The sequence below is a fragment of the Carassius auratus genome, unplaced genomic scaffold (genome assembly GCF_003368295.1).
Source record: "Carassius auratus strain Wakin unplaced genomic scaffold, ASM336829v1 scaf_tig00027763, whole genome shotgun sequence".
Taxonomy (NCBI): domain Eukaryota; kingdom Metazoa; phylum Chordata; class Actinopteri; order Cypriniformes; family Cyprinidae; genus Carassius; species Carassius auratus.
Genome location: NW_020525621.1, coordinates 48,847 through 76,814, shown reverse-complemented (window position 1 = coordinate 76,814; position 27,968 = coordinate 48,847). Strand labels below are relative to the sequence as shown.

Below are 27,968 nucleotides of genomic sequence, written 5' to 3'. Positions count from 1 at the left end.
TTCATGTCATTTCCTATTCAATAATGGTGCATTTGACCCTACTATATATTTCCATACAGATGACTATTTAAATATTTTACAATGTTTTTTTTTTCACCTGATGGTCTTTAATGAACAGAGTCCATCCTGTAGTAAATCACTGAGCTGCTTCACTCCTGATTCTCCAGGATCATTTCCTGTGAGATCCAGCTCAATCAGGTGTGAAGGGTTTGATCTCAGAGCTGAAGACAGAGCTTTATAACCTTCTTCAGTGATACTGCAGTCTGAAAGTCTACAAAAATAAAAACATGAATTGAAAGTAACAATTTGGTTCAAAACCATCCATTCATCCACTGCACAATCATATTATAAAGCAAAGGTAAATTAATCAATTAGTTATTTTAGTAGCATGAACAAAAACAAACACTTATCTGTCATAGGTGACTAGTGTGCATTATGTCCTCTTGAAAAAATAATTCTAATCAATGAAGCCGTCTAATCTAAACACTTCTGGATTCTCCACTACATTCATATGCTCAACAGAAATCTGTGTGATTGGTTGAAATGCTACATGCTTTTAGGAAACACGCATAAAATGTTATCTGATATAACATCAGCAGGTCTAAATTAAATATTTTGCCCCCCTACTGTGAACTTGGTATGCCATTTCTGTGCAAAACCCTCATTAATTTTTAACCCTACTTTGGTTGTATATAATACATCCGTGACCTTGGAAAAAAATATAATTGTGAACGAATGTTATGGCTACTTTATTATTGTACAATTGTATAACAATGACTTTTGTGAGGTTAGTGAATGAAAACCACTGTCTACAACAAAAACAATATGGTATCATTAGTATTATGGTATTGTTAAATTGTTTTTTACCACTGCAGCTGAACAGTTAAAAGATTTCTAATATTCCAGTGATTGCTGTGGTGTTGAGTGCAGCCTCTGGTGAAATGTACTCACTTCAGTATCTTCAGCTCACACACAGGGTTCTTCAGTCCCTCACAGATCTCTTTGACTCCTGAATCCAGCAGATGACTGTTGTTCAGGTTCATCTCTTTCAGGATGGTTTTGGAGGAGAGAACAGTAGCTAGAACTGAACAGCTTTTCTCTGTCAGCTCACAGTTATTCAGCCTGAACACAAAAACAGCATTTCAGTCATGACAGCTTTCCTCAAGTATATTTATTACAGTTATATTGCATACTGTTAGTGTTGGGGTTGAAGGAGGGAGTTTGATTGTGAGCAGTTATGTGATGGAAGAGATGCTGAAAGAATAAAATTAAATGGAGTGTTGTGATAAGTGTCAAGACTGGATTGGTGCGAGCTTGACTATTACATCATGCTTGATTATTATTATTCAGCACATATTCAACACACATCAGATCAAAAACTCTTCATATCTGATCACATGTGACTGACAATCTTTAATAATGAATAAACAAAGAGGTTTCAATGTATACAGCATGTTCACTCACATTATTTTCTCCAGTTTGCTGTGAGAGTCCATCAAAAGAGCAGAGAGTTTCTCCCAATCCAGATCTCCTAATTTATCTTCACTCAGATCCAGTTCTTTCAGTAATAATGGACTTTTACCCAGAACTCCAGTGAGATACTCACACGCTTCCTCTGCAGCAGGACTTTTCAAAAACCTGCAGGAAGCAGACAAGGATTTCAGATCATTAATATTTTTACATTATTTTTGACACAAATTCTGTTGTGTGTCTGTTGAATTTCTCTGAACTGCAGTTAAAAGAGGTGCTATTATACTTTTTTTCACATGTTCAACTTTAGTTAGACTGTAATGTTGTTTTTTTGAGCATAAAAAATACCTGCAAAGTTACAAAGCTCAAAGTGCCCTTTTAAAAGGAGATATTCAACAGAAATCACTTTACAAAAGCTACAATGAACGACTCGTTTTGAGGTCTGTGTACTTTTTTCGTTCATTCATTATTCTATTTCGGAATGTAAGATGAAATTTAAAAAAGTGCACTGAAACGCCCCTTTCATCCCTTCTGTACTGCACCGACAAGCGGCAACCGCAAGCTCAGTTCTTCTTCAACTAGAGAGAAGCGGCAGACAGAGTTTATAAATCCTGCGGATTCTTTGCTAGAGGTGCTTACAAGACACACACACATACACACACACACATATATATATATATATATATATATATATACATACAAATTAATTTATTCAATGACATTTGAATTTTACTGTAGGCCTATATGATCTACAACGACATGAAATATGCTGATTTTTAGCCCGAACAATTTTATTTTATGCCTATTTAAGAAAAACCTCACAGGTAGCCTAACATGTTTTCAATTGCTATTACAAACAACAGCAACTGAAGCTTTATCTTGTAGAGTGTAGTCTGCTTCACTTCTCCGATCGGCAGATACTGATCCACACTCATCCCAAGAACAGAGGAAAGAGCTTCAGCTATGTTAGTTTGGTCGTAAGACACCCTAAATAACATTAAAACCTTACAAAACTCAACAGGATGTGCTTTCTGCCACCTCAGTCTACATAAACTTCTTTCTGAAATGTCAGAAAAGAACCAGGCTCATGCATCAGACGAACCATGTCTAGCTGGACATGTCTACTTTTAAAATAAGCCATTTAAATACAAAAGAAAATAATAATAATTTTATATTTAGGCCTATGTAATACATATGAAACCAACGAGAGGTGCAGTGTTTCCTGATGTCGCACCATTACTATATTCATACTGTTATCTACGGAATTTGTCAATTCAGTTTATGATTCTAAGTAGGCTATAACCTATAATTAAAAAAAATAATGTAGACTAATAATAGGGGAAACTTAACTTATTATAAATTTTATTATAAATGTGGGGTTGGGTTTTTCCCATTATTTTTTTTTTCTGAAATGCCTATAATAAAATAAGTAGGCTAAAAATTAGTAGTATATTTTATTCCATGTCGTTGTAGATCACAGGCTAAAATAAAATTCAAATGGCATTTTATTGGTTATGAATAAAGTTGTCAAGTCTGCTTTGTCAATAACATGCAGCAGGCTGAAAATATATTTTTTATTATATTATAAATTTTATTAATTTATTATTATTATTGTTATTATTATTATCTTATTATTTTTCTTAATCTGCAGGATTAATAAATTGCTGTCTGCCGCTTCTCTCCTGTTGAAGATGAACTGAGCTCGCAGTTGCCGCTTGTCGGTGCAGTACAGAAGGGATGAAAGGGGCATTTCAGCTCCATCCACACATTCAAACAAATATTAAAGCATAATCTCATTTTTTACCCATAAACAAAAATACAAAAAAAAATCCAACTACATTTTTGTTTTCAGTTTCTTAAAACGGAAAAAATCAAACAATTTCTCATTTATCTTTTTTTTTTTAAAGTAGAAAATCAAATGACCAAAAGATACACGGACCATTCACTGACCTTTTTTTATTTTTTCGTCCAATTTTCTAACACTATTTGATGACAACAATGCATTTGGAAAACAAAATACAGCCATTTCTGCTTTTTTTCTTTTAAACAAAAAACCAAGCTGTACCCTTTTTTAAATGTAATCTTTTATTCTGAAAGAGAATAATGAATGAACGAAAATGTACACAGATCTTACGGCCTTTCATTCTTTCAGGCAGAATAAGAGTCTTATAAGAGTAATGTCTGAAACCACCACTCACTGTTAATTAGCATAATTAAATAAAAAGCCAGAAATAATTTGTATTATAGTATTGTGTGAATATTGTTCCACTGATAAATACAGTGAAAATAGTTCTGTCTCCTTTGATAACTGTCTCGTTTGATAAAGGGAAGTAGAAATAAAAATCAATAATAGACTGAATAGTTCCATGATGATTTGTCTGTAACATTTACCCCTCTCTTACTTGTACACCTCTGCATGCAGACACCCAACTGTACAAATTCATTTATAGATTTAAAACCCAGTCCTGAACCTGGAGAACCATGTTCTGCAGAGTTCAGTTACAACACACTTGTTTGGACATTGCTACTGATCCTGAAGACCTTGCTTAGCTTAAACTTTGCAGGACACTGGCCCTCCACAAGCAGGACTGAGAGTACTGAAATAAGCGCTTTACATTCATTGCATGTGATTTATCAACACCTATTACATCTTAAAATATACAGCTTATGAAAAATAAAATTTGCAAAAGGACAAAAATGAAATGCATAAACCAGTGTGAATAAACTATACCTTAAAAGAAATTTGGAGGTAGGTTGAAAAAGCCAGAATGGGAAGTTTTAAATAATTGTACAGCTTGAAGTGCGATGCTTAGTCTTGTACGCTGATATGGCATATGAAACTACACATTACATTAATGTGTTTATTTGTCATTTAAACTGATGTCAACAGAAAAAGAGTAGTCTGGACTTTTTAAACCTGTCGTCTCCTCTAGTGGACATTAAGTATTAAGGCCTTCATTGCTCAGGTAACTTAAGTCAAAAGGATTTTTTGAGAAGGTAAGTCTGACCAGTTATACAGCAGACGAGTCTGAAGGTCTGAAACATTGAAGTTCTAGTCTGTGTCAATTACTCTCATAATAAATAATAATAATGTTTAAATACATGTTAGCTTTCTCAAGCCCAACAAAGAAGACTAAGAATAGAAACATCAATCAATTTAGTATGTAATAAACTAATTTTTTTAATTTATTTAATAAATTTAACCTTATTAATGTCTCACACATACCGAGTGCCTTTTGAGTTAGAAGACAAGAGTTGTAAATGTTACAGACATGTCATCATAGAACTGTTCAGTATTATTGATTTTGTATTTCCACTTCACTTTTATCAAAGGAGAAAGAACTATTTGCACTGTATTTATCAGTGGGACAACATTCATACAATACAAATTATTTCTGGGTTTTTAATTATGCTAATTAAGTGGTGGTTTCAGACATCACTCTTTTAAGACTCTCATTCTGCCTGAAAGAATGAAAGGCCATGCTGAAGGCGGAGCGATTCGACCAATCAGATGAAAGGAGCATTTCAGCTCCACCCACAAGCGTGAATGAAATACTGAAGCCATAAATCAATTTGTAAACCTCAAACAAAAAATTAGAAATCAAGCCAAAATCTAATTTTCCTTTGTTAAACTAAATGGAAAAATTAATAAATGAGCCATTTTTCTAATTCTTGTAATTGAATTCTATATAGAAAATTAAATGATCAAAACGTACCCGTCCGTGTGAACGGTTCTAATTTCAATTTTGGTTTTCAGCGTAGCATTTAAAAATACAATTATCGATAATTTTTAGTTTTTCCGTCATGGTAAAACAACGAGAAAGGAATGGACACAAAAGTACACGGGCCTTAGACTCGTTTCAATCATTCGGGTTCAAATCACGCTCAAATTGATTTGATTTTGACGCAATATTTATACTAAAGCTCGCAGGCGGGTAAGGAGCATGACATTTTCTGACCAGGAGACGAGTGGAGCCAATCACAACACACTCTGGCCCAGCTAACCAATTACAGCGCATTTTGTATTCCAGAAGGTGGGCCTTCATTTGATACAGGAACTATTCGAGTCATTCATGCCATACTGGGGAGAGTGGTGTTGTAATTATGTAAACTATTTGAAAAAGAATGTGTTTTTGAACAACCTTGTATGAGAGCCTGTTCTAGTACACCCCCAAAACAAAATCAAGATTTGTAAAAGAGTATAATAGGACCCCTTTAATTCCAGTTCATGTCATTCCTATTCAATAATGGTGCATTTGACCCTACTATATATTTCCATACAGATGACTATTTAAATATTTTACAATGTTTTTTTTTTCACCTGATGGTCTTTAATGAACAGAGTCCATCCTGTAGTAAATCACTGAGCTGCTTCACTCCTGATTCTCCAGGATCATTTCCTGTGAGATCCAGCTCAATCAGGTGTGAAGGGTTTGATCTCAGAGCTGAAGACAGAGCTTTATAACCTTCTTCAGTGATACTGCAGTCTGAAAGTCTACAAAAATAAAAACATGAATTGAAAGTAACAATTTGGTTCAAAACCATCCATTCATCCACTGCACAATCATATTATAAAGCAAAGGTAAATTAATCAATTAGTTATTTTAGTAGCATGAACAAAAACAAACACTTTATCTGTCATAGGTGACTAGTGTGCATTATGTCCTCTTGAAAAAATAATTCTAATCAATGAAGCCGTCTAATCTAAACACTTCTGGATTCTCCACTACATTCATATGCTCAACAGAAATCTGTGTGATTGGTTGAAATGCTACATGCTTTTTAGGAAACACGCATAAAATGTTATCTGATATAACATCAGCAGGTCTAAATTAAATATTTTGCCCCCCTACTGTGAACTTGGTATGCCATTTCTGTGCAAAACCCTCATTAATTTTTAACCCTACTTTGGTTGTATATAATACATCCGTGACCTTGGAAAAAATATAATTGTGAACGAATGTTATGGCTACTTTATTATTGTACAATTGTATAACAATGACTTTTGTGAGGTTAGTGAATGAAAACCACTGTCTACAACAAAAACAATGGTATCATTAGTATTATGGTATTGTTAAATTGTTTTTACCACTGCAGCTGAACAGTTAAAAGATTTCTAATATTCCAGTGATTGCTGTGGTGTTGAGTGCAGCCTCTGGTGAAATGTACTCACTTCAGTATCTTCAGCTCACACACAGGGTTCTTCAGTCCCTCACAGATCTCTTTGACTCCTGAATCCAGCAGACAACTGTTGTTCAGGTTCATCTCTTTCAGGATGGTTTTGGAGGAGAGAACAGTAGCTAGAACTGAACAGCTTTTCTCTGTCAGCTCACAATTATTCAGCCTGAACACAAAAACAGCATTTCAGTCAGGACCACTTTCCTCAAGTATATTTATTACAGTTATATTGCATACTGTTAGTGTTGGGGTTGAAGGAGGGAGTTTGATTGTAAGCAGTTATGTGATGGAAGAGATGCTGAAAGAATAGAATTAAATGGAGTGCTGTGATAAGTGTCAAGACTGGATTGGTGCGAGCTTGACTATTACACCATGATTGATTATTATTATTCAGCACATATTCAACACACATCAGATCAAAAACTCTTCATATCTGATCACATGTGACTGACAATATTTAATAATGAATAATCAAAGAGGTTTCAATGTATGCATCATATATACTTACATTATTTTTTCCAGTTTGCTGTGAGAGTCCATCAAAAGAGCAGAGAGTTTCTCCCAATCCAGATCTCCTAATTTATCTTCACTCAGATACAGTTCTTTCAGTAATAATGGACTTTTACCCAGAACTCCAGTGAGATACTCACACGCTTCCTCTGCAGCAGGACTTTTCAAAAACCTGCAGGAAGCAGACAAGGATTTCAGATCATTCATATTTTTACATTATTTTGACACAAATTCTGTTGTGTGTCTGTTGAATATCTCTGAACTGCGGTTAAAAGGGGTCATATTATACTTTTTCACATGTTCAACTTTAGTTAGTCTGTAATAATGCTGTTTGAGCATGAATAAGATCTGCAAAGTTACAAAGCTCAAAGTCAATTTCAAACAGAGTGATTGACTTCAGTTAAATGGGAATTTCACGTCATGATTTGAAGGTGAGCTTGTCTGAGTTATAAGAACATATCCAAACCCTGAAATAACACTTCAAACAATAAACCAGAGATCAGTGTAAGAAATTAACCATTTTATAAGGGGCACCTGATTTTCAGTTTTCTTACCTTTTACCTTTTGTATGTCATCTTTAATGTTACATTTTTATATCAAATAAATGAGAATCATTATTACAATGGGCTGTTACCAATTAAATCAGTATTCAGATATATAGACCCTGCGTCTGAAGATGCTTTTAGATGTATTTACAGTTCAATGCTCATCAGATGGCTGTATATGTACATTTACATAGCAATTACAAATGTATAATGAAATAAGATTAGCTTTATACAATATTTATAATACAGAAATATGAACAAAGTTTAATGATACTTGAATTATGAAAGTAATATCACCACTAGGAGGCAGTATTTCATTGTGTTAACCCTTTGAAGTCGATTAACGCATATATGCGTTTTGAGTCATTTTCTCCGGATAACCCTGAAAAGAACTTAAATTACACTCTCAGTTTTAATCGTACAGATAAGAGCAATACATCAATCGAATCTGTAAAGGGTCTACGTTTTTGGATACAGACATAATAACAACAAAACTTTGTGCACTTATAAAATAAAGATAACAAACAAGGTGCGCTGTCTGCAGCCTTTGTGTGCGCTGATCTTCATTTACAAACACGTTGTTAAAATGAACTGTAACTCCGTGAATATTCAACGAAGAGACATGAGAGAGATATCTATAGAAAGCCTGAAATGTCTACTTTTACAAATATTCTGAGATAAAGTAATCCATATGAAAACGCGATTTCTATTTTTCAAGTCTCCCTTCATTATATCTAATGTGACCACGCCCCCGAGCTTAACGCGCTTTCAGATTCAAACTGAAGCGCGCGGCTTGAATACACCCACACAGAAGAAAAAGCAGCCAGACTGTTCTTCAAGTTTTTATTTTATTTTACTGTTTGCTTCGCGATGAGAGGAATAAGACATAAATCATTCCAAAAAGATGTGATGTGGTTGAGGATTTGAGAAATGGTTTTCCTCAGAAAAAAATTAAGCACTTTATTCAGCAGAGATTACAAACATGAGTAAGTCTCTTTTTATTTATTTGTACTAGTTTTCACATAACGTGTAAACATTTTACTAGTTAGACTTTTTCCAAATACTTTTTCCAAACTATAATTCCTGACTAAATGTATAATCAAGTGAAACATTATGAAGTTTCAATAACAATATACAATACTATACCAATCCAAAGCTTGATGTAAATAATATAAATGTGACAAATAGAGATAACTCTAACAAATGTAAAAACAATGCAGTTCTTGCAATTTATTCCCCCTAAAAAAACCTGAAAAATATTCTCAGCTCTTTTTAACATTAATAATAATAATGATGATGATGATAATAAATGTTTTTTTTTTGTTAGAAAATAAGATTGTTAAAAGGATTTCTGAAGGATTTTGTGACTGGAGTAAGGATGCCTAAAAATTTGTTTGAAAGTCTGCTTTGATTGTTCCTAATAAACTGTTTAACTGCGCCCCCAAGTGGATATTAAATTATGTTGTGGGATATTTAAATATATTCTTAATAAACTTCAAACATAAAATTATATACATTTATTTTATTCTCACATTCTTTCTTATAACTCCTCACTCAGTGGCACAGCTGAATGAGAGGCTCATTATGCAGCTCATTATGCGGGCCTTTGTCTTCTCAGGTGTAAATGACAATGATATCCATGATAGTTGAAGCCTACTCGCATATGACTTTTACCAACAAAAAGTGTCTTAGAAAATTAAAATCAATATATTGTTTTCTGTGAATGAGTAAAAAAAAATGATTTTCACATAATTTAGAAAGAAAAATTCTAGGCTACAAGCTCCAGTTCTCAACAGTCCTGGAAACCAATGTTATGTATGTGTTTTATGGCCTTATTCAAGTGATTTAACATTTTTAGTTTTTCACTAACCATGCATAACATTTTCTCAAAAATACAATCATGTACATGCATGCATTTCACATATTATTATAGCCCAGTTTGTGCTGATTACAGTGATATTAGACTTTACACATTTAGATATTTATAAGAAACTGAAAAAGCACAAATATCAGGGCATGTCAAAACTTCTTCAGGCCCCAAAAATACCCTTAGACTCCAGAGGGTTAATAAAGGAGCCTTTTATTCAATCTATGCATTGAAAATGCTTCATTCATTAATTCAGGAATAAAATCAAGTGCCTGTATATAATAATTGGTCATTGAATTGTCTATAATAATGGGTTTTTCAAAAACTCTGATTCTGGAATGATACAGCACTCTATGTGCCTACTCCGAGTCTGTCACACAATGGTTCTGTGACTTTGGTTTAGTTGGCAGAGAAAATAACTATTTTGTAAGCCATCAGTTAGCTGGCCAATACTCAGGTTTAATTAAAAAAAACTCAGCTTATTGTCTTAAACTACCTATGTTCACATAAATTAATATAAATTTGAATGCTTCAATAGAAGGGTTGCAGAATTTTTACCTACACAAAAGATATTTCTGTCTAGGTTCTGCCTCGGTATGTTTTGTGTCAAGCCATTCGTTAATCTGGCTGTTGAAGAGAAAGAGACAAAATCTAGTAGAAATAAACATGTTATGAAACCATGAAAGACAAGGACTCTTATTATGTTTTTTAGGACTATTATTATGTTGTAATGTTTGGTTGATGGTTGACGAATCAGCGGAGAGGGGTGTTTCATTCCCGCCCAGATGTCGAGATTAAATATACAAGATTTTATTCATTTTCTGTTATTTTATTCCATTTCTGTCCCTGAACGTAAAGTAAAAAATAAAAAATAAATAAAAAAGGTTTTATTTTTACAAATGAATTAAATTTTTCAGAATTTAATATTAAATTAAAAAACAAGGCATACAAGCTTAGAGTGGTTACAATCATCCGGGTTCAAATCACACTCAAATTGCTTAGATTTTTGGGGAAGTCGTATCCTAGTGGTTAGAGAAATTGACTCCTAACCCTAAAGTTGTGGGTTCTACTCTTGGGCTGGCAATACCTCGATTGAGGTACTGAGGCACTGAACCCCCAACTGCTCCCCGGCTACCCACTGCTCTGGGTGTGTGTTCACTGTGTGTGTCTGTGTTCACTTTGGATGGGATAAATGCAGAGCACGAATTCTGATTATAGGTCACGCCAAGTGGAGCCATTCACAACACACACTGGCCCAGCTAACCAATCACAGCACATTTTGTATTCCAGAAGGGCGGGCCTTCATATGATACAGTAACTATTCGAGTCGTTCATGCCAGACTGGGGAGAGAGGTGTTGTAATAAAGTAAAATATCTGAAAAAGTGTGTTTTTTGAACAACCTTGTATAAGAGCCTGTTCTAGTACACCCCCAAAACAAAATCAAGACTTTGTAAAAGAATATGATAAGACCCCTTTAATTACAGTTCATCTCATTCCTATTCAATAATGATGGATTTGACTCTACTATATATTCCCATACAGATGATTAGGCTTGGGTATCGAGTATCGAGTGGAACCATGACTAGCTTTGCGATTTTCCCAGAATCGGTTAAAAGTATAAATTTTGATTCCTAGTTTCGATTCCTAGTCCACCGACCGGAAGAAGAAACCGCTGAACACCAAAAAGAAGTGTACACCTGAGGTGTTGGCATAATCGAGCGAGTCCAACATGGATAGTGTGTGTCGGTGGTCCTAAGTGTGGTTTCACTTTCCTAAACAGAACGAAATCTTGGCAAAATGCAACATTTGCATTAAGATTGTTTCGTGCATAGGAGGGTGCACGTCGAACATGATAATGCACCTCCAAGTCCATGGAGTAGAAATAAATATGTGCCCCATCTTTGACGCGCTACGCAGACCATCCTCTGCTGCCTCTTTTTTCTCCTAAATATGCGTTCAAGCTTATTCTACACCCGGTGAATGTGTTTTCTCCACAGCAGGAGAAAATAAAGTTATCTGTTCAGAACGTTTGCGCATCCGGCCTCAGAAGGCAGATATGATAATTTTCCTAAACAAGAACTGTTTCTGATTTTATACTGTACCTGCTGCTAATCTATACTTGGTTTTACAAGTTGTATCTTACTGCAGGACCCTATGATTTCCGCGATGCTGAAAACGCGGATGGAATCGTGGAATCCAGTCATAAAAACGCAATTTATAGTTTAACGCGGAATGTCACAGAATTTGCCAAATTTTGAATGAATTAATCAAAAGTTGGTCATTGCACTTACATCAAATAGCAATATGGACCAGTATCTGTAAATATTAAGCCAGAAAAGTTTATTTAAATATGAATCCTGAATGTTCTGCGTGTCTGTGTAAATGAATGGCGCAGAAGCGCATCTTCATTCATCACACACGGAAACACGCGTGACGCTGGTAGTGATTTCAGAGTCTGTAGTCTCTCTAAATAAGTAAAAAAAAGTAAAAAGAAAAAAGTAAAAAGTTATAGAATTAAAATTTATGAAAAAGGTCAGACTATTTCCTTTAGAAAGGCCATTGGTTAGTTAGATCATTTCAAATATCCTAAATTTTTTTGACTCTGCCTCTTAAAAGAATCGGAATCGAGAATCGTTAGGAACCGGAATCGAACCAAGGAATCGAAATCGGAATCAGAATCAGAATCGTTCAATTTCAAACGATACCCAACCCTACAGATAATTATTTAAATATTTTAAGTTTTTTTTTCACCTGATGGTCTTCAATGAACAGAGTCCATCTTGTAGTAAATCACTGAGCTGCTTCACTCCTGATTCTCCAGGATCATTTCCTGTGAGATCCAGCTCTATCAGGTGTGAAGGGTTTGATCTCAGAGCTGAGGACAGAGCTTTATAACCTTCTTCAGTGATACTGCAGTCTGATAGTCTACAAAAAAAAACATGAATTCAAAGCAACAATTTGGTTCAAATTCATCCATTCATCCACTGCGCAATCATATTATTAAAACGAGATCAATTAATTAATTCGTTATTTTAGTTATATCCTCTGGCAAAAACCATTCTAATCGATTAAGCTGTCAAGACTGCAAAAAGAATCTTGTTTGCATCGTATCAGCACTTTTTTTGTTTGTTTCTTTGGTTCGATGAGTCAGTGAGTGTGTGTCATGCACTGAACAAAACCCTGGTATTTCCAGCACTGCCTAATCTAAACACTTCTGGATTCTCCACTACATTCATATGCTCAACAGAAATCTGTGTGATTGGTTAAAATGCTACATGCTTTTAGGGAAACACGCATAAAAATTGTATCTGATATAACATCAGCAGGTCTAAATTAAATATTTTGGCCCCCTACTGTGAATTTGGTATGCCATTTTTGTGCAAAGACCTTGTTAATTTTTAATCCTACTTTGGTTGTGTATAATACATCCGTAACCTAGGAAAAAATATAATTGTGAACAAATACTTTATTATAGTACAATTGTATAACAATGACTTGTGTGAGGTTAGTGAATGAAAACCACTGTCTACAACAAAAACAAAATAGTGTTATTAGTATTATGGTATAGTTCAGTTGTTTTTACCACTGCAGCTGAACAGTTAAAATATTTCTAATATTCCAGTGATTGCTGTGGTGTTGAGTGCAGCTGCTGGTGAAATGTACTCACTTCAGTATCTTCAGCTCACACACAGGGTTCTTCAGTCCCTCACAGATCTCTTTGACTCCTGAATCCAGCAGACGACTGTTGTTCAGGTTCATCTCTTTCAGGATGGTTTTGGAGGAGAGAACAGTAGCTAGAACTGAACAGCTTTTCTCTGTCAGCTCACAGTTATTCAGCCTGAACACAAAAACAGCATTTCAGTCATGACAGCTTTCCTCAAGTATATTTATTACAGTTATATTGCATCCTGTTAGTGTTGGGGTTGAAGGAGGGAGTTTGATTGTGAGCAGTTATGTGATGGAAGAGATGCTGAAAGAATAGAATTGAATGGAGTGCTGTGATCAGTGTCAAGACTGGATTGGTGCGAGCTTGACTATTACACCATGCTTGATTATTATTATTCAGCACATATTCAACACACATCAGATCATCAGCTCTTCATATCTGATCACACATGTGACTGACAATCTTTAATAATGAATAATCAAAGTGGTTTCAATGTATACATCACATATACTTACATTATTTTTTCCAGTTTGCTGTGAGAGTCCATCAAAAGAGCAGAGAGTTTCTCCCAATCCAGATATCCTAATTCATCTTCACTCAGATCCAGTTCTTTCAGTAATAATGGACTTTTACCCAGAACTCCAGTGAGATACTCACACGCTTCCTCTGCAGCAGGACTTTTCAAAAACCTACAGGAATCAGACAAGGATATCAGATCATTTATATTTTTACATTATTTTTGACACAAATTCTGTTGTGTGTCTGTTGAATATCTCTGAACTGCGGTTAAAAGGGGTCATATTATACTTTTTCACATGTTCAACTTTAGTTAGTCTGTAATAATGCTGTTTGAGCATAAAAAAGATTTGCAAAGTTACAAAGCTCAAAGTCCCCTTCAAAAGGAGATATTCAACAGAAATCACAAAAACTACAGTGAATGAATTGTTTGGAATACAACGCATATTTTCTGGGATTTGTGATATCACAAGTATCGACGAATGCTACTAGACCTGATTGATGGCATTAGAGAAGACAACATGTTTTATTATTATGTCAGAGACATGGTCCGTGTAACTTTCGTATTATTTGTTTTTTAATTTAATATTGCAATCTGAATAGTGAAAAAATGGCACATTTTTCAAGAAAATAAAAAAAAATCAAGAATTTGCCTTCATTTTTCATTTTGGGACAGAAAATGAATAAACAACTTGAACATTCAATCTCGACATGTGGGTGGGAATGAAACGGCCCTCTTCGCTGATTGGTCAACCAAACATTACCAAACAACCAACGCGGAATGTCACAGAATTTGCTAAATTTTGAATGAATTAATCAAAAGTTGGTCATTGCACTTACATCAAATAACAATATGGACTAGTATCTGTAAATATTAAGCCAGAAACGTTTATTTAAATATAAATCCTGAATGTTCTGCGTGTCTGTGTTAATGAATGGTGCAGAAGCGCATCTTCATTCATCACACACACGGAAGCACGCGTTGGCAGTGATTTCAGAGTCTCTAAATAAGTTAAAAAAAAGTAAAAAGAAAAAAGTAAAAAGTTAAAGAATTAAAATTGATGAAAAAGGTCAGACTATTTCCTTCAGAAAGACCATTGGTTAGTTAGATCATTTCTAATAGCGTAAACCTTTTTTGACTCTGCCTCTTAAAAGAATCGGAATCAAGAATCGTTAGGAACCGGAATCGAACCAAGGAATCGAAATCGGATTCAGAATCGTTCAAATTCAAACGATACCCAACCCTACAGATAATTATTTAAATATTTTACGGGTTTTTTTCACCTGATGGTCTTTAATGAACAGAGTCCATCCTGTAGTAAATCACTGAGCTGCTTCACTCCTGATTCTCCAGGATCATTTCCTGTGAGATCCAGCTCTATCAGGTGTGAAGGGTTTGATCTCAGAGCTGAAGACAGAGCTTTATAACCTTCTTCAGTGATACTGCAGTCTGAAAGTCTACAAAAATAAAAACATGAATTCAAAGCAACAATTTGGTTAAAATTCATAATATCCTCCACTGCACAATCATATCATAAAATCAAGATCAATTAATCAATTAGTTATTTTATTAGCATGAAAAAATGAACACTCTATTTGTCATCAGTGACTAGTTGGAAGCTGTCTGGATTGCGAAAAGAATCTTGTTTGCATCGTATCAGCACTTTTTTGGTTTCATTGGTTTGATGAGTCAGTGAGTGTGTGTCATGCACTGAACTAAACTGGTATTTCCAGAAATACCTAATCTGAACACTTCTGGATTCTCCACTACATTCATATGCTCAACAGAAATCTGTGTGATTGGTTAAAATGCTACATGCTTTTCAGGAAACACGAATTAAGATTTAATCTGATATAACATCAAGTATAAATTAAATATTTTGCCCTCTTACGGTTAATTTGATATGACATTTTTGTGCACAAACTTTGATTGTGTAAAATACATTCGTAACCTAGGAAGAAATATAATTGTGAACAAATGTTATAGCTATTTTATCATTGTACAATTGTATAACAATGACTTGTGTATCTGCGTGAGGTTAGGGACTGAAAAACACTGTCTACAAAAAAAAAACATTTTATTATTATTAAATTGTGGTACTCTCAAACTCAGTCTCTTAAACTCCACATGACTTAACTTAATAATCAGGAAGATACCAAATATACTGACATTGACACTTGCACCCAGCAGTTTCTATAATTTTTAATTTTATTGATTTACTTTTTACCTCTATTTTTACTATTGCTGCTATGTAAATACCCTGTATAACCTGTTTGCACATTCTCCTCTTGTACATTGCTGCCCATCTTAATATTTATTAAGTATACTGTATACTGTCATGCACATTTTTATTTTAAAAGCTTTTTATTTTATTCTTATTTTTTTAATCTTACTTTTTCCATATATCTTATTATTTTTTATAATTTTCTTGTGTTTGTATTCTTTAAAACTTGTTTTCTGAGTGACATTCACACAATAAACCTCTTCTGATAAGCCATGTTCTGGATGAATAAAATATTGCTACTGAAGAATAACCAATGCTTGTCCACTGGGTGGCTTGTGCACTTGTCCCTCTGGATTGCGTCCCCTCTGTTTATATATATATATATATATATATATATATATATATATATATATATATATATATATATATATATATATATATATATATATATATATACATAACAAGTTTATATATATATATATATATATATATATATGAAGAGTTCAGATGCAAAAACCTCTAAATGCCATCTGAAATTTTCATCTGAAATTCGGAATATTATCAGGCTCCTATATTTATGTTCAGTTATTTTACTTTAATAGCCTGGAAAATGACCTGCACGTTGCAATTAAAGTAAAATGACTCAACCTAGGCATAGGAGGTTGATAAAAATCTAAATTTTAGATGAAAATTTCAGATGGCACTTAGAGGCTTTTGCATCTGAACTCTTCATATATATATATATATATATATATATATATATAACAAAAAATGACAAGTTTACAGAACAAATTTGCATACAATTTACATTCAGAAACAAATTTTAAAGGGGGCTAAAGTTAATACAAAAAAATAAAAAATAAAAATAAAACATTCATTTTTATCCGTAGTTACAAAATGTTACAAAATGTACATAATATCATATCCAAGTTATGATATTATGTAAAAATGATTGTCTAACAGACATTTCTTCCTGGATGATGGACCATCACTTCAACTCAACCTTGCCAAGACAGAACTGCTTGTGATTCCAGCAAATCCATTGTTTCATCACAATTTCACCATCCAGTTAGGCACATCAACCATAACTCCTCCAACAACAGCCTGAAAACTAGGAGTTATGATTGATGATCAGCTGACTTTCTCAGACCACATTTCTAAAACTGTCCGATCCTGCAGATTTACTTTATTTAACATCAAGAAGATCAAGCCCTTTCTTTGGGAACATGCTGCACAACTCCTTGTTCAAGCTCTTGTTCTGTCCAGGCTGGACTATTGCAATGCCCTCTTGGCAGGTCTTCCAGCCAATTCTATCAAACCTTCACAATTAATCCAGAATGCGGCAGCAAGATTAATTTTTAATGAGCCAAAAATAATACACGTCACACCTCTGTTTATCAATTTGCACTGGCCACCCAATTTCTTAAATAATGATGCTGGAATTTTAAACCAAAAACTCTCTGAATTGCATACAAAAGCTTGCAACCATTTTAATTTCAGCATACTACTCAACTGTTCAAAATCAATTATGGTTTAAATCACCCAGATCATAAAAATTAACGATATCATTTTTCATAATAAAATGAGTCTTATTTTTCCAAAAAACCAAAAGACTGAAAAGCATGAAATAAAAAAGGGTGCTCTAACATATCAAAAGCTTTTTTGAAGTCCAAAAATAAAATAAATCCATCATCTTCTATCCACTCACTATAATCCAACATATCCATAATCAATCTTATATTATTATGAAAGGAGTCCCCTCTGTTTGTGCTCTGAGGCAAAACACACCTTTTACATAAATGCGCTACATTGCTGGCTACTCGCATCTGTATGCACGCTGTGATTGGATTGCCCAAGCATGGTTTTAGTTACGACTCCAACATCCATTGGCAGAGCTTCTCAAACATTTTCAGGATCAATGAGCTGTCTGCGCACTACCCGATTGGTTCGTCATGTTGCTCAAATATAGAGATAAGTGCCTCGTTGCTTGGCCTGACTGTAACATACATTTTTATTTATTTTTTTGTAACATACAATTGGTAGAGCTTCCAAAGTATTTGCAATGACCTTGGATAACAATCATTGTTGGTTCCGGCAACAATGGTTAATTTCCTTTAGCAGGCTCCTCACCTAGTGGGTGGTGTCAGGTTTTGTATTACACAATTTATTTGAACTACTTTATAAAAAAAACTTTTCTAATCTTGACAAAACACAGTCTCACGGTCCCATCTGCCAACTGTTTTTTGATATTGAGACTGAAATGTATAAATTTAATACAGGAGAATGCATAAAAAACACCCAGTGGCTATTTTTGGTACAATGCCTAAAAATATCATGGGAAGTTACATTTTATGATGTCAAATTAAAATTTAGAACACAAATTGGTTAAACATATGACTTTGATTTGATAGTAATTTTAGAGTAAAAATTATTTTGTAAAACATATATTTTATATAAAATATTTAGAGTACATTTGATTTACAGTAAATGTAATCATTTTTTGAAGTTACTTTATCTTACAACCATTTAAATTTAGTGTAATGTTACGTATATTCTCAATATACTCAATATTATCTTTTTTATACCCTTAACAGGCAAAGTGACTCAGGAGTCACATACATTTCAAAACATGCTAAATAATAAAATAAACAACATATGACTAGTTAGCAGTAATATATATTTTTTCCAACAGAAAAGTAAGTTTAATATATAATGACCTACCTCAAAATCTGAATGTTCTCTACCACTGGCAGCCATGTTGGATTTAGAACAGGCTGACTAATAGATCACTGAAAACTTGAAGTAAATCATGTGACCAGCATACTTGAGACAGACCAGGCATTGATAAATGATAAAAGGATTTAATAAAAAATTGTTCTTATGCCCCCAAAAAGACTATAAAAACTATGTGACTCGTGGGTCACTTTCCCTGATTTAGGGTTAAATAAGGATGTGACATTTTCCATGTTTCATGAAGTTATGAGCCTCATTTGAATGCCACATCAGTATATTATTTACATATGGGTCTTGCAGGGCTTAACTTACAAAAACTCGCTTTTTTTGTAAGCCCAAAACAATAAGGCTTGTTGTGTTCTACTCCGTGAGACCTTTCGAATGACATGACACATGACTATATGAGCTGTATGATGCTTTTGACACATTGCAATACATAGTAATTTCCCCTCCCTCGTAAATTATAAAATATATTATATTATATTTATTTGCAGATAACTCCGCACTACTTTGGAGATAATCATAATGGCTACATTAATTGTCAAGTTTAGACTAAGCTTTAAAATTATATCTATTTTGTGTTGATCAATGCAGTAGATTTGAAAAATATGACAATTATTTTTTTCATTACTAGGTGGCGCCCACCAGCAGTACTCTTCGTTTTAAAGAGATCGCTCATTAGGAGTTAAATAAAACACACAGATGAACTGAAAAGAAAAGATTCTAAGCTTTAAAATGATACCTTTATTGTGATATTACATTCAATGGTTGCTTAGTAATTTAATAATGACTTTTTTTCATGGGGGATGGGGAGAGTGTATCGTCGGCACAACACTACTGGTTTAAGGATTTAATTTGGGAGCAAGAACCCCCATAAGGAACCATACCGCCAAAGAAAAATTGTGTTCAATAAACTCAAGTAACTTGCCAAAGTGGTCTTGTCTGAACTACAGTTATAGGTAAAATGTCACAGCTCTTTAGCCTTAGCACATTCTTTTTTGAACAAAAATATAATATAATCTGGAATAAATAGTATGATCTTCGGAGTAATATGTAATCTCCTTAATCTGTGGATGCATGAAACTCCACACATCATTCTAATTTTCCTCTCACTAATACATATCTTCCCTAAAATTAAAATGTTTCTTAATATTGCTACTCCTCTTTTTGCTGATGTAAATAATGATGTGAATACTTGAGCTCCAGCCAACTATTCAAATTATTTAATGTTGTTCTTTATTTAAATGTGTTTCTTGCTGAAAAATTATTTCCCTTTATCTCTCTTAAATTTCTGGAGTAACCTCTCTCTATTTATTGAATTGTTTAAACCATTTATAATTACAGTTTTATAAACCCCTTTATTTCCTTTTTACCCCCTGCCTTTATTTTTATCTTCCTCTTCTTCTCCCTTTCTCCCCCATTAATAATATTTATATCATCATGAAGGTATGCATTAAACTCTTTCACCTCATTTCCCTCTCTCATAATCACAATCTCAAATAATTATTATAATAAAACCCTCCCAAATAGTGAAAAAACAAAAATGTACATAGATTCACTCTTAACAATAGATGTCCAACAGTGGCATCCTTCACAAGTTTGCCTTAACTTGTCCATTGCAGAGTTGATGTTATACACTCGTTCAATGAATCGCTGGCCGACTCCATGATCAGCCATAAAACAGTGAATCTGTCCAAATTCCCTATAAAATCATACACGATTCCCTTTGCGCTAAGTTTACCACTTTCCCTTACACTTCCTTATCAGGAAACAACTAAAAAGAGGTGCTCCAGTTGTAAGAAAAATTACATTAATGTAGAAAAATGAATATTAGAAAAAATAATAATAATAAAGCTGTAAAAGCTGCAATTTTTGGCTGCTACTTTGGGCTCATTGCTAAAAATCTTTTCTATGGCTGTCTGTGTGCGTGCGCTTCATGGCATCGATACATTGTATCGTTAGACATTTGATCGATGTATCAATGGATTGTTACACCCCTAATATTCCAATCCGCATTGCAGATTTTCCAACTGATAAAAATATTTACTTTTCCTGAGTTTCCTAGTTTATTCCTGCTCTATAATGTTATGATTGATGCATGTCAAATACTCACATCAGTGTGTTGAGTTTACAGTGTTTATCCTGCAGTAGAGCAGAGATCTGATTCACTCCTGTGTCTCCTAGTTCATGTTCACTCAGATTCAGCTCTCTCAGAAGTAACGGGTTTTTACACACAATTCCAGTCACATACTGACAGCCTTCATCTGCAGCAGGACCCAAAAACCTGCAGAAGAGAAGTTGAAGCTGGATTAAATTCAGTTCTCTTCTTTTTATACAATGGACAACATATAAAATATTGCTTAAAACCCAAAGTAATTTTATTTTCTTTGTTAACTCTGATGCAGCAACAGGTTGTTCATCATATTATATAAGTATGAAAATAAAAAGTTCACCTACACATAATTTATTTTGTATTATTTCATCACGTCTCACCTCAGAGTCTTGAGTTGACAGTTTGGATCCTGTAGTAAATCATTGAGCTGCTTCACTCCTGATTCTCCAGGATCATTTCCTGTGAGATCCAGCTCTATCAGGTGAGAAGGGTTTGATCTCAGAGCTGAAGACAGAGCTTTATAACCTTCTTCAGTGATACTGCAGTCTGAAAGTCTAAGGAAAGAAAGAAGGAAGGAAGAATGAATGAATGAATAAATACATAAATAATACACCATTAGGATATTAACATTTTCCATTTGTGGATTTTTTTGTAAGTAGATCTACACCAATACACCAATTTCACATTACTGACCCAATCCTTGTGACACAGCACCAGTTTACAGACCAGCTGGAGCTTTACATAGATTCATGTTTAGATTAACCAAATTCAGACCTGAGTATCTGTAATGTCTGTGAATTTCTCAGCAGACTGGAGATTTCTGTCACTCCAGAGTCTCCTATTTGATTCCTGCTCAGATCCAACTCTCTGAGGTTTGAATTAAACGCTGATGCCACAACTAATTAAGATATATATATATATATATATATATATATATGCTAGGGCTGCACGATGTGTCGTTAAAGCATCGATATCGTGATGTACTAATCCATGATAGTCACATATAAGTGTGCTCACCCCATTTTTGTTTGTAAGAAAAAATATCGCAATATATATCGTAGAAAAATAAAATATCGCAATGTCATTTTTTCCCAATATCGTGCAGCCCTAATATATACACACACAATTACACAAATAGCAGTTTTATCTACTACTTTTATCCACCAATATGATATTTGCATGATAATCACACTGTGGATTTTTTTATTGGATTATTATAATATTTTGTATTTTACAGTACAGTACTTAAACCTAAACTATACTTACAACATTAGAACAAGCAGCTTGAAGAAGGATTTCAATTTTGAAGGATTAAATGATATATTTATTATTGTAATTCTTGTCTTAATATCTTTACGTTCAAATTTTAAGCCCAAAATTAGACCGTGATCTTTAAGTTTTTGTTTAGTTCACAACAGGTTTCTGGTGTAATCTGTTAACATCATCTGCCAAAAAATATTGGAAATTACTTTAATATAAAATTAAGTTAAACTTCCAAATTCATGTTATAACCTCAAAATAACTCGCTCACCAGAAATTTATTTATTTAATAGTCATTCAGAACTTCTTCTAGCCAGAACAGAAATAAATTAACATTACCAAAAACACATCTTAGATGAAAATACACTGCTAAAAAAAAATAAAGGAACACTGAAAACTCATCAGATCTCAATGGGGAAAAATATTATGCTGGATATCTATACTGATATAGACAGGGTAATTTGTAAGGAATGAAAAGATGCCACATTGTTTAATGGAAATGAAAATTTTCAACCTGTATCATGCATGCTGCATATCACTGATATTAACTATATGTCTCAGCGTACCTGTCTGGGCAGAACTATTGTTCCAGTCACCAAAGACAGATTCGCAAATAACCTGCCTGATTTATCTCAACTGCTCTTTGTACTCAAAAATACACATGAACTAGACGGAACGACTGGCAATATGGGCACTATTTTCTCTAATACATTAGAAGCTGTTGCCCCCATCAAATTGAAAAAGGTTGGAGAAAAAATTACTGTTCCATGGTATAACAGTAATACTTACTCTCTCAAGAAAGAAACTTGTAGTCTTGAATGCAAATGGAGAAAAAAATAAATTGGAAGTTTTTAGAATTGCATGGAAAAACTGTATGTCCAGCTATAAACAGGCTCTAAAAACTGCCAGGGCAGAGCATATCCACAAACTCATAGAAAATAACCAAAATCGAAGGTTTTTATTTAGCACAGTGGCTGAATTAACAAATAACCAGACACCACCTGATTCAAATACTCCATCAACGTTTAATAGTAATGACTTTATGAATTTCTTCACTGATAAAATAGATATTAGAAATACAATAGCGAATGTAGATTCTACAGCATCTAATACTTCAGTTCCATCCATCGCACCCAAAGATAAACTGCAGTGCTTTACAACTATAGGACAGGAAGAGATAAATAAACTTAGCACTGTATCTAAACCAACAACATGTTTATTAGATCCTGTACCTACTAAATTACTGAAAGAGTTGTTACCTGCAGCTGAAGAACTGCTTCTCAATATTATTAACTCGTCTTTATCTTTAGGTCACATGCCAAAACCATTTAAGCTGGCGGTTATTAAGCCTCTTATTAAGAAACCAAAACTAGATCCTAGTGACCTGGCAAATTATAGGCCCATTTCAAATCTTCCATTTATGTATAAAATTTTAGAAAAAGTTTTGTCTGCTTAGTTGAGCTCCTTCCTGCAAAAAAAAATTATTTGTATGAATAATTTCAATCAGGTTTCAGGCCCCACCATAGCACAGAAATAGCACAAATTACTTGCTTCTTGCGTCAGATCAAGGCTGCATCTCATTGCTAGTTTTACTTGATCTTAGTGAAAGTGAAAGTTGTGACATTTGCCATTTGCCAAGTATGGTAACCCATACACGGAATTTAAACTATCCAAGTGCACAAAGCAGTGAGAAGTGAACACACCGTGAACACACACCTGGAGCAGTGGGCAGCTATAGATCCAGCTGGGGGTTCAGTGCCTTGCTCAAGGGCACTTCAGCCATGGGTATTGAGGGTGTAAGAAAAAGGTGTTGTATTGTGTAGGTGTTGGTGGAAGAGAGCGCTGTTCATTCACTCCCCACCACCTACAACTCCTACCAGCACCGAGACTCGAACCGGTGACCTTCGGATAACTAGTCCAAGTCTCTAACCATTTGGCCACAGCTGCCCGTGCTGCGTTCAACACCATAGATCATGACATACTTCTAGATAGATTAGAAAACTATACAGGTATTCAAGGGCAGGCTCTAAGTTGGTTTAGATCCTACCTGTCTGATCGCTACCATTTTGTTTACTTAAATGGGGAGTCATCTCATTTATCACCAGTAAGATATGGAGTGCCACAAGGATCGGTCCTAGGTCCCCTTCTATTTTCAATATACATGTTGCCCTTTGGTAATATCATTCTCCCATTAAATTTGGATAAGACAGAGATATTAATTATTGGACCAAAAAAACAGTACACAGAATCTTGTAGATTACAATTTGCAACTTAACGTTTGTACTGTTACTTCCTCTAGATTCAAAAATCTGGGTGTTATATTAAACAGCAACTTGTCTTTTGAAAATCATATTTCCCATGTTACAAAAACTGCATTCTTCCATCTTAGAAACATTGCCAAGCAAGGAAACATGTTACTCTGTTTCTGATGCAGAAAAGCTAGTTAATGCATTCATGACCTCTAGACTGGACTATTGTAATGCACTTCTAGGTAGTTGTCCAGCTTCTTCAATAAACAAACTACAGGTAGTCCAAAATGCAGCAGCTAGAGTCCTTACCAGGTCAATAAAATATGATCATATTAGCCTAATTTTACAGTCTCTGCACTGGCTACCTATTATGTTCCGTATCAGTTACAAATTATCATTACTTACCTATACGGCCCTAAATGGTTTAGCTCCTGCGTACCTAACTAGCCTTCTACCACATTACAATCCATCACGCTCCCTAAGTTCACAAAATGCTGGACTTTTGGTAGTTCCTAGGATAGCAAAGTCCACTAAAGGAGGTAGAGCTTTTTCACCTTTGGGTCCCAAACTCTGGAATAGCCTTCCTGATAATGTTCGGGTTTCAGACACTCTCTCTATTTAAATCTAGATTTAAAATGCATCTCTTTCGCCAAGCACTTGAATAATGCATCTCTTAAATTGTGACTGCAGTAATATCTGATCAAATGCGCATTCTTATTCTTTAGCTTGGGTTAAACTAATTAATTTAGCTTTTTTGGAACAGCAGCTATGCTAATGATGTTTCAATGTGTTTCTCTGTTTCTGCTGGGATTTACATCCCGTGGTAACCTGGATTTACACAAGCTCCAGTCTGGATCCAGAACACCTGAGAAGAGATTATGCTGACCCTCAGAGGACCCCAGATGATGCTAACCCTGAATCAGCAAACAGAACTAACAAATGTTGCTACAAGTGTGACTGCATCATATAATAATTACTGTTAATAATGTTAATTGCATGGCTGAAAACGTCTTGTATTAATTTTTCTGAAAAATCCTGTCATATGCGCACAAACTGACAGTCACCACTTATAAGCTACTACTAAATACTGTAGAAATGTAATTTTCTGTAAAGTTGCTTTGTAATGATTTGCATTGTAAAAAGACATTCAATGGTATCAATTCCTTCATCCTCCTGGAACTGACTGCATACTCTTGCCACATGAGGCCGGGCACTGTCATTCACCAGGAGGAACAAGGACCCAATGCAACAGCGTAGGGTCTGACAACAGGTCCAAGGATTCATCCCGATACCTAATGGCAGTAAGTGTGCCATTATCTAGCCTGTAGAGGTCTCTGTGTTCCTCCATATATATGCCTTCCCAGACCATCACTGACCCACCACCAAACTGGTCATGCTGAACAATTTTACAGGCAGCATAACATTCTCTACCACTTTTCCAGACCCTTTTACATCTGTCACATGTGCTCTGGGTGAATCTGCTCTCATCTGTGAAAAGCACAGAGCGCCAGAGGCGGACCTGCCAATTCTGGTGTTCAATGGCAAATGCCAATCAAGCTACACTGTGCCAGGCAGTGAGCACAGAGCCCACTAGAGGACGTCAGGCCCCCAGGACACCCTCATATAGTCTGTTTCTGATTTTTTTCTCAGAGGCATTCACACCAGTGGCCTGCTGGAGGTCATTTTGTAGGGCTCTGGCAGTGCTCATCCTGTTCCTCCTTGCACACAAAGGAGCAGATACAGGTCCTGCTGACGGGTTAAGGACCGTCTACTGCCCTGTCCAGCTCTCCCAGAGTAACTGCCTGTCTCCTGGAATCTGCTACATGCTCTTGAGACTGTGCTGGGAGACACATCAATCCTTCTGGCAATGGCCAGAATTTTATTAACACAAAAGCAACTGAACTGAATTAACAACCCCCTCTGCTACGTAACTGACCAGATCAATATCCCAGAAGTTTAATTTACTTGATGCTATACTCTGATTAAAAAGTGTTCCTTTAATTTTTTTGAGCAGTGTATATTTCATATTAAATATGATTCTAAATTATTGAATGCTTTCAGTTTTATGACAAATAAACAAAATGAAAATAAAACAATTCTCAATAACTTATAAAAAAAGCATTTATTTTGTTTTTTATTTCGAAATATAGCTCAGCTCAAAATGAATGTTTAGTAGTAAACATTTTAAAGATTAACGGAGAGGCTGTCAATTGATAAAGTGATAATTTTTTTCTTCAAAAACATCTGTGTACTGAACTCTGAACTGTTATCCTTTAAAGGGTTAGTTCACACAGATAGCAAAATTATGTAATTAATAACTTACATTTGACTTGACTTGACTACCATCATGTTGTTCCAAACCCGTAAGACCTCCGTTTATCTTTGGAACACAGTTTAAGATATTTTAGAATTAGTCCGAGAGCTCTCATTCCCTCCATTGAAGCTGTGTGTACGGTATACTGTCCATGTCCAGAAAGGTAAGAAAAACATCATCAGATTAGTGCATGTGACATCAGAAGATCAGTTATAATTTTTTTAAGCATCGAAAATACATCTTGGTTCAAAAATAGCAAAAATTACGACTTTATTCAGCATTGTCTTTTCTTCCGTGTCTGTTGTGTGAGAGAGTTCAAAATGAAGCAGTCTGGATTTCCGGTTCGCAAACGAATCATTCAGTTCACCAAATAGAACTGAATCGTTTCAAATGGTTCGCATCACTGAAAATGAACACCGAGCCGAGCCAGATAACTAATAAAAGACTGACTCGTTCACGAGTCAAGAACCGGTTGCATTGGTTTTTGGATCACAAGTAGTTCTTTCGGACAGTTCGATTCAATAAACCGGTTGAAGAAAACGGTTCACCGGTTCTTTTGTGCTCTACGTAATGGCGTCATTTGCGATGATTGCCCTTGATAAAAGCCTTCGGTTTACCCGCACTCATAACACTAGCACAGAATCAGTTCAGAATCAATCACCAAAAGAATCAGTTTGGTTCAGGCGCTCTGTGTGTCAGTCTGCTTCACGCTGAATCACACATGCGCAGTATCATCAGCTCCACGATTCTTCTTATCTGGCTTGGCTCGGTGTTCATCTTCAGTTCTCTCTTCACAGCAGTCAAGTCAGTTTACTGTTTGAGTACATGAATTACTCCGAGATATTGGTTTATTTGAACTCAGAGGGAGTGTCAGCCACATTAAAAAAGTTAACAGCTTAAGTCATTTGTGGATTAATGCGTATTAGAGATGCGAACCGTTTAAAACGATTCCGTTCGATTTGGTGAACTGAATGATTAGTTCGCGAACTGGATATCCAGACTGCTTTGTTTTGAACTCTCACACAACAGACAGGAAGAGAAGATAATGCTGAATAAAGTCATCGTTTTTGCTACATTTGGACCAAAATGTATTTTCGATGCTTCAAAAAATTCTAACTGACCCTCTGATGTCACATGTACTACTTTGATGATGTTTTTCTTACCTTTCTGGACATGGACAGTATACCGTACACACAGCTTCAATGGAGGGACTGAGAGCTCTCGGACTAAATCTAAAATATCTTTAACTGTGTTCTGAAGATAAACGGAGGTCTTACGAGTTTGAAAACAACATGAGGGTAAGTTATTAATTACATAATT

At 34.8% G+C, this 27,968-nt stretch overlaps 1 protein-coding gene across 1 annotated transcript in view; it reads right to left on the bottom strand.

Annotated features, from left to right (window-relative positions):
- Positions 1-93: 93 nt before the first annotated feature.
- Positions 94-27,968, bottom strand: part of LOC113079353 (NACHT, LRR and PYD domains-containing protein 12-like) — a 73,284-nt gene continuing 45,409 nt past the window's right edge. Inside the window, exons 15-21 of the mRNA XM_026251605.1 lie at positions 21,206-21,379; positions 15,039-15,212; positions 12,323-12,496; positions 5,792-5,965; positions 1,465-1,638; positions 952-1,122; positions 94-271 (exon numbers count right to left, since the gene is read on the bottom strand). Coding sequence (XP_026107390.1) covers positions 94-271; positions 952-1,122; positions 1,465-1,638; positions 5,792-5,965; positions 12,323-12,496; positions 15,039-15,212; positions 21,206-21,379 — 1,219 coding nt within the window. The remainder of the gene's footprint in view (positions 272-951; positions 1,123-1,464; positions 1,639-5,791; positions 5,966-12,322; positions 12,497-15,038; positions 15,213-21,205; positions 21,380-27,968) is intronic.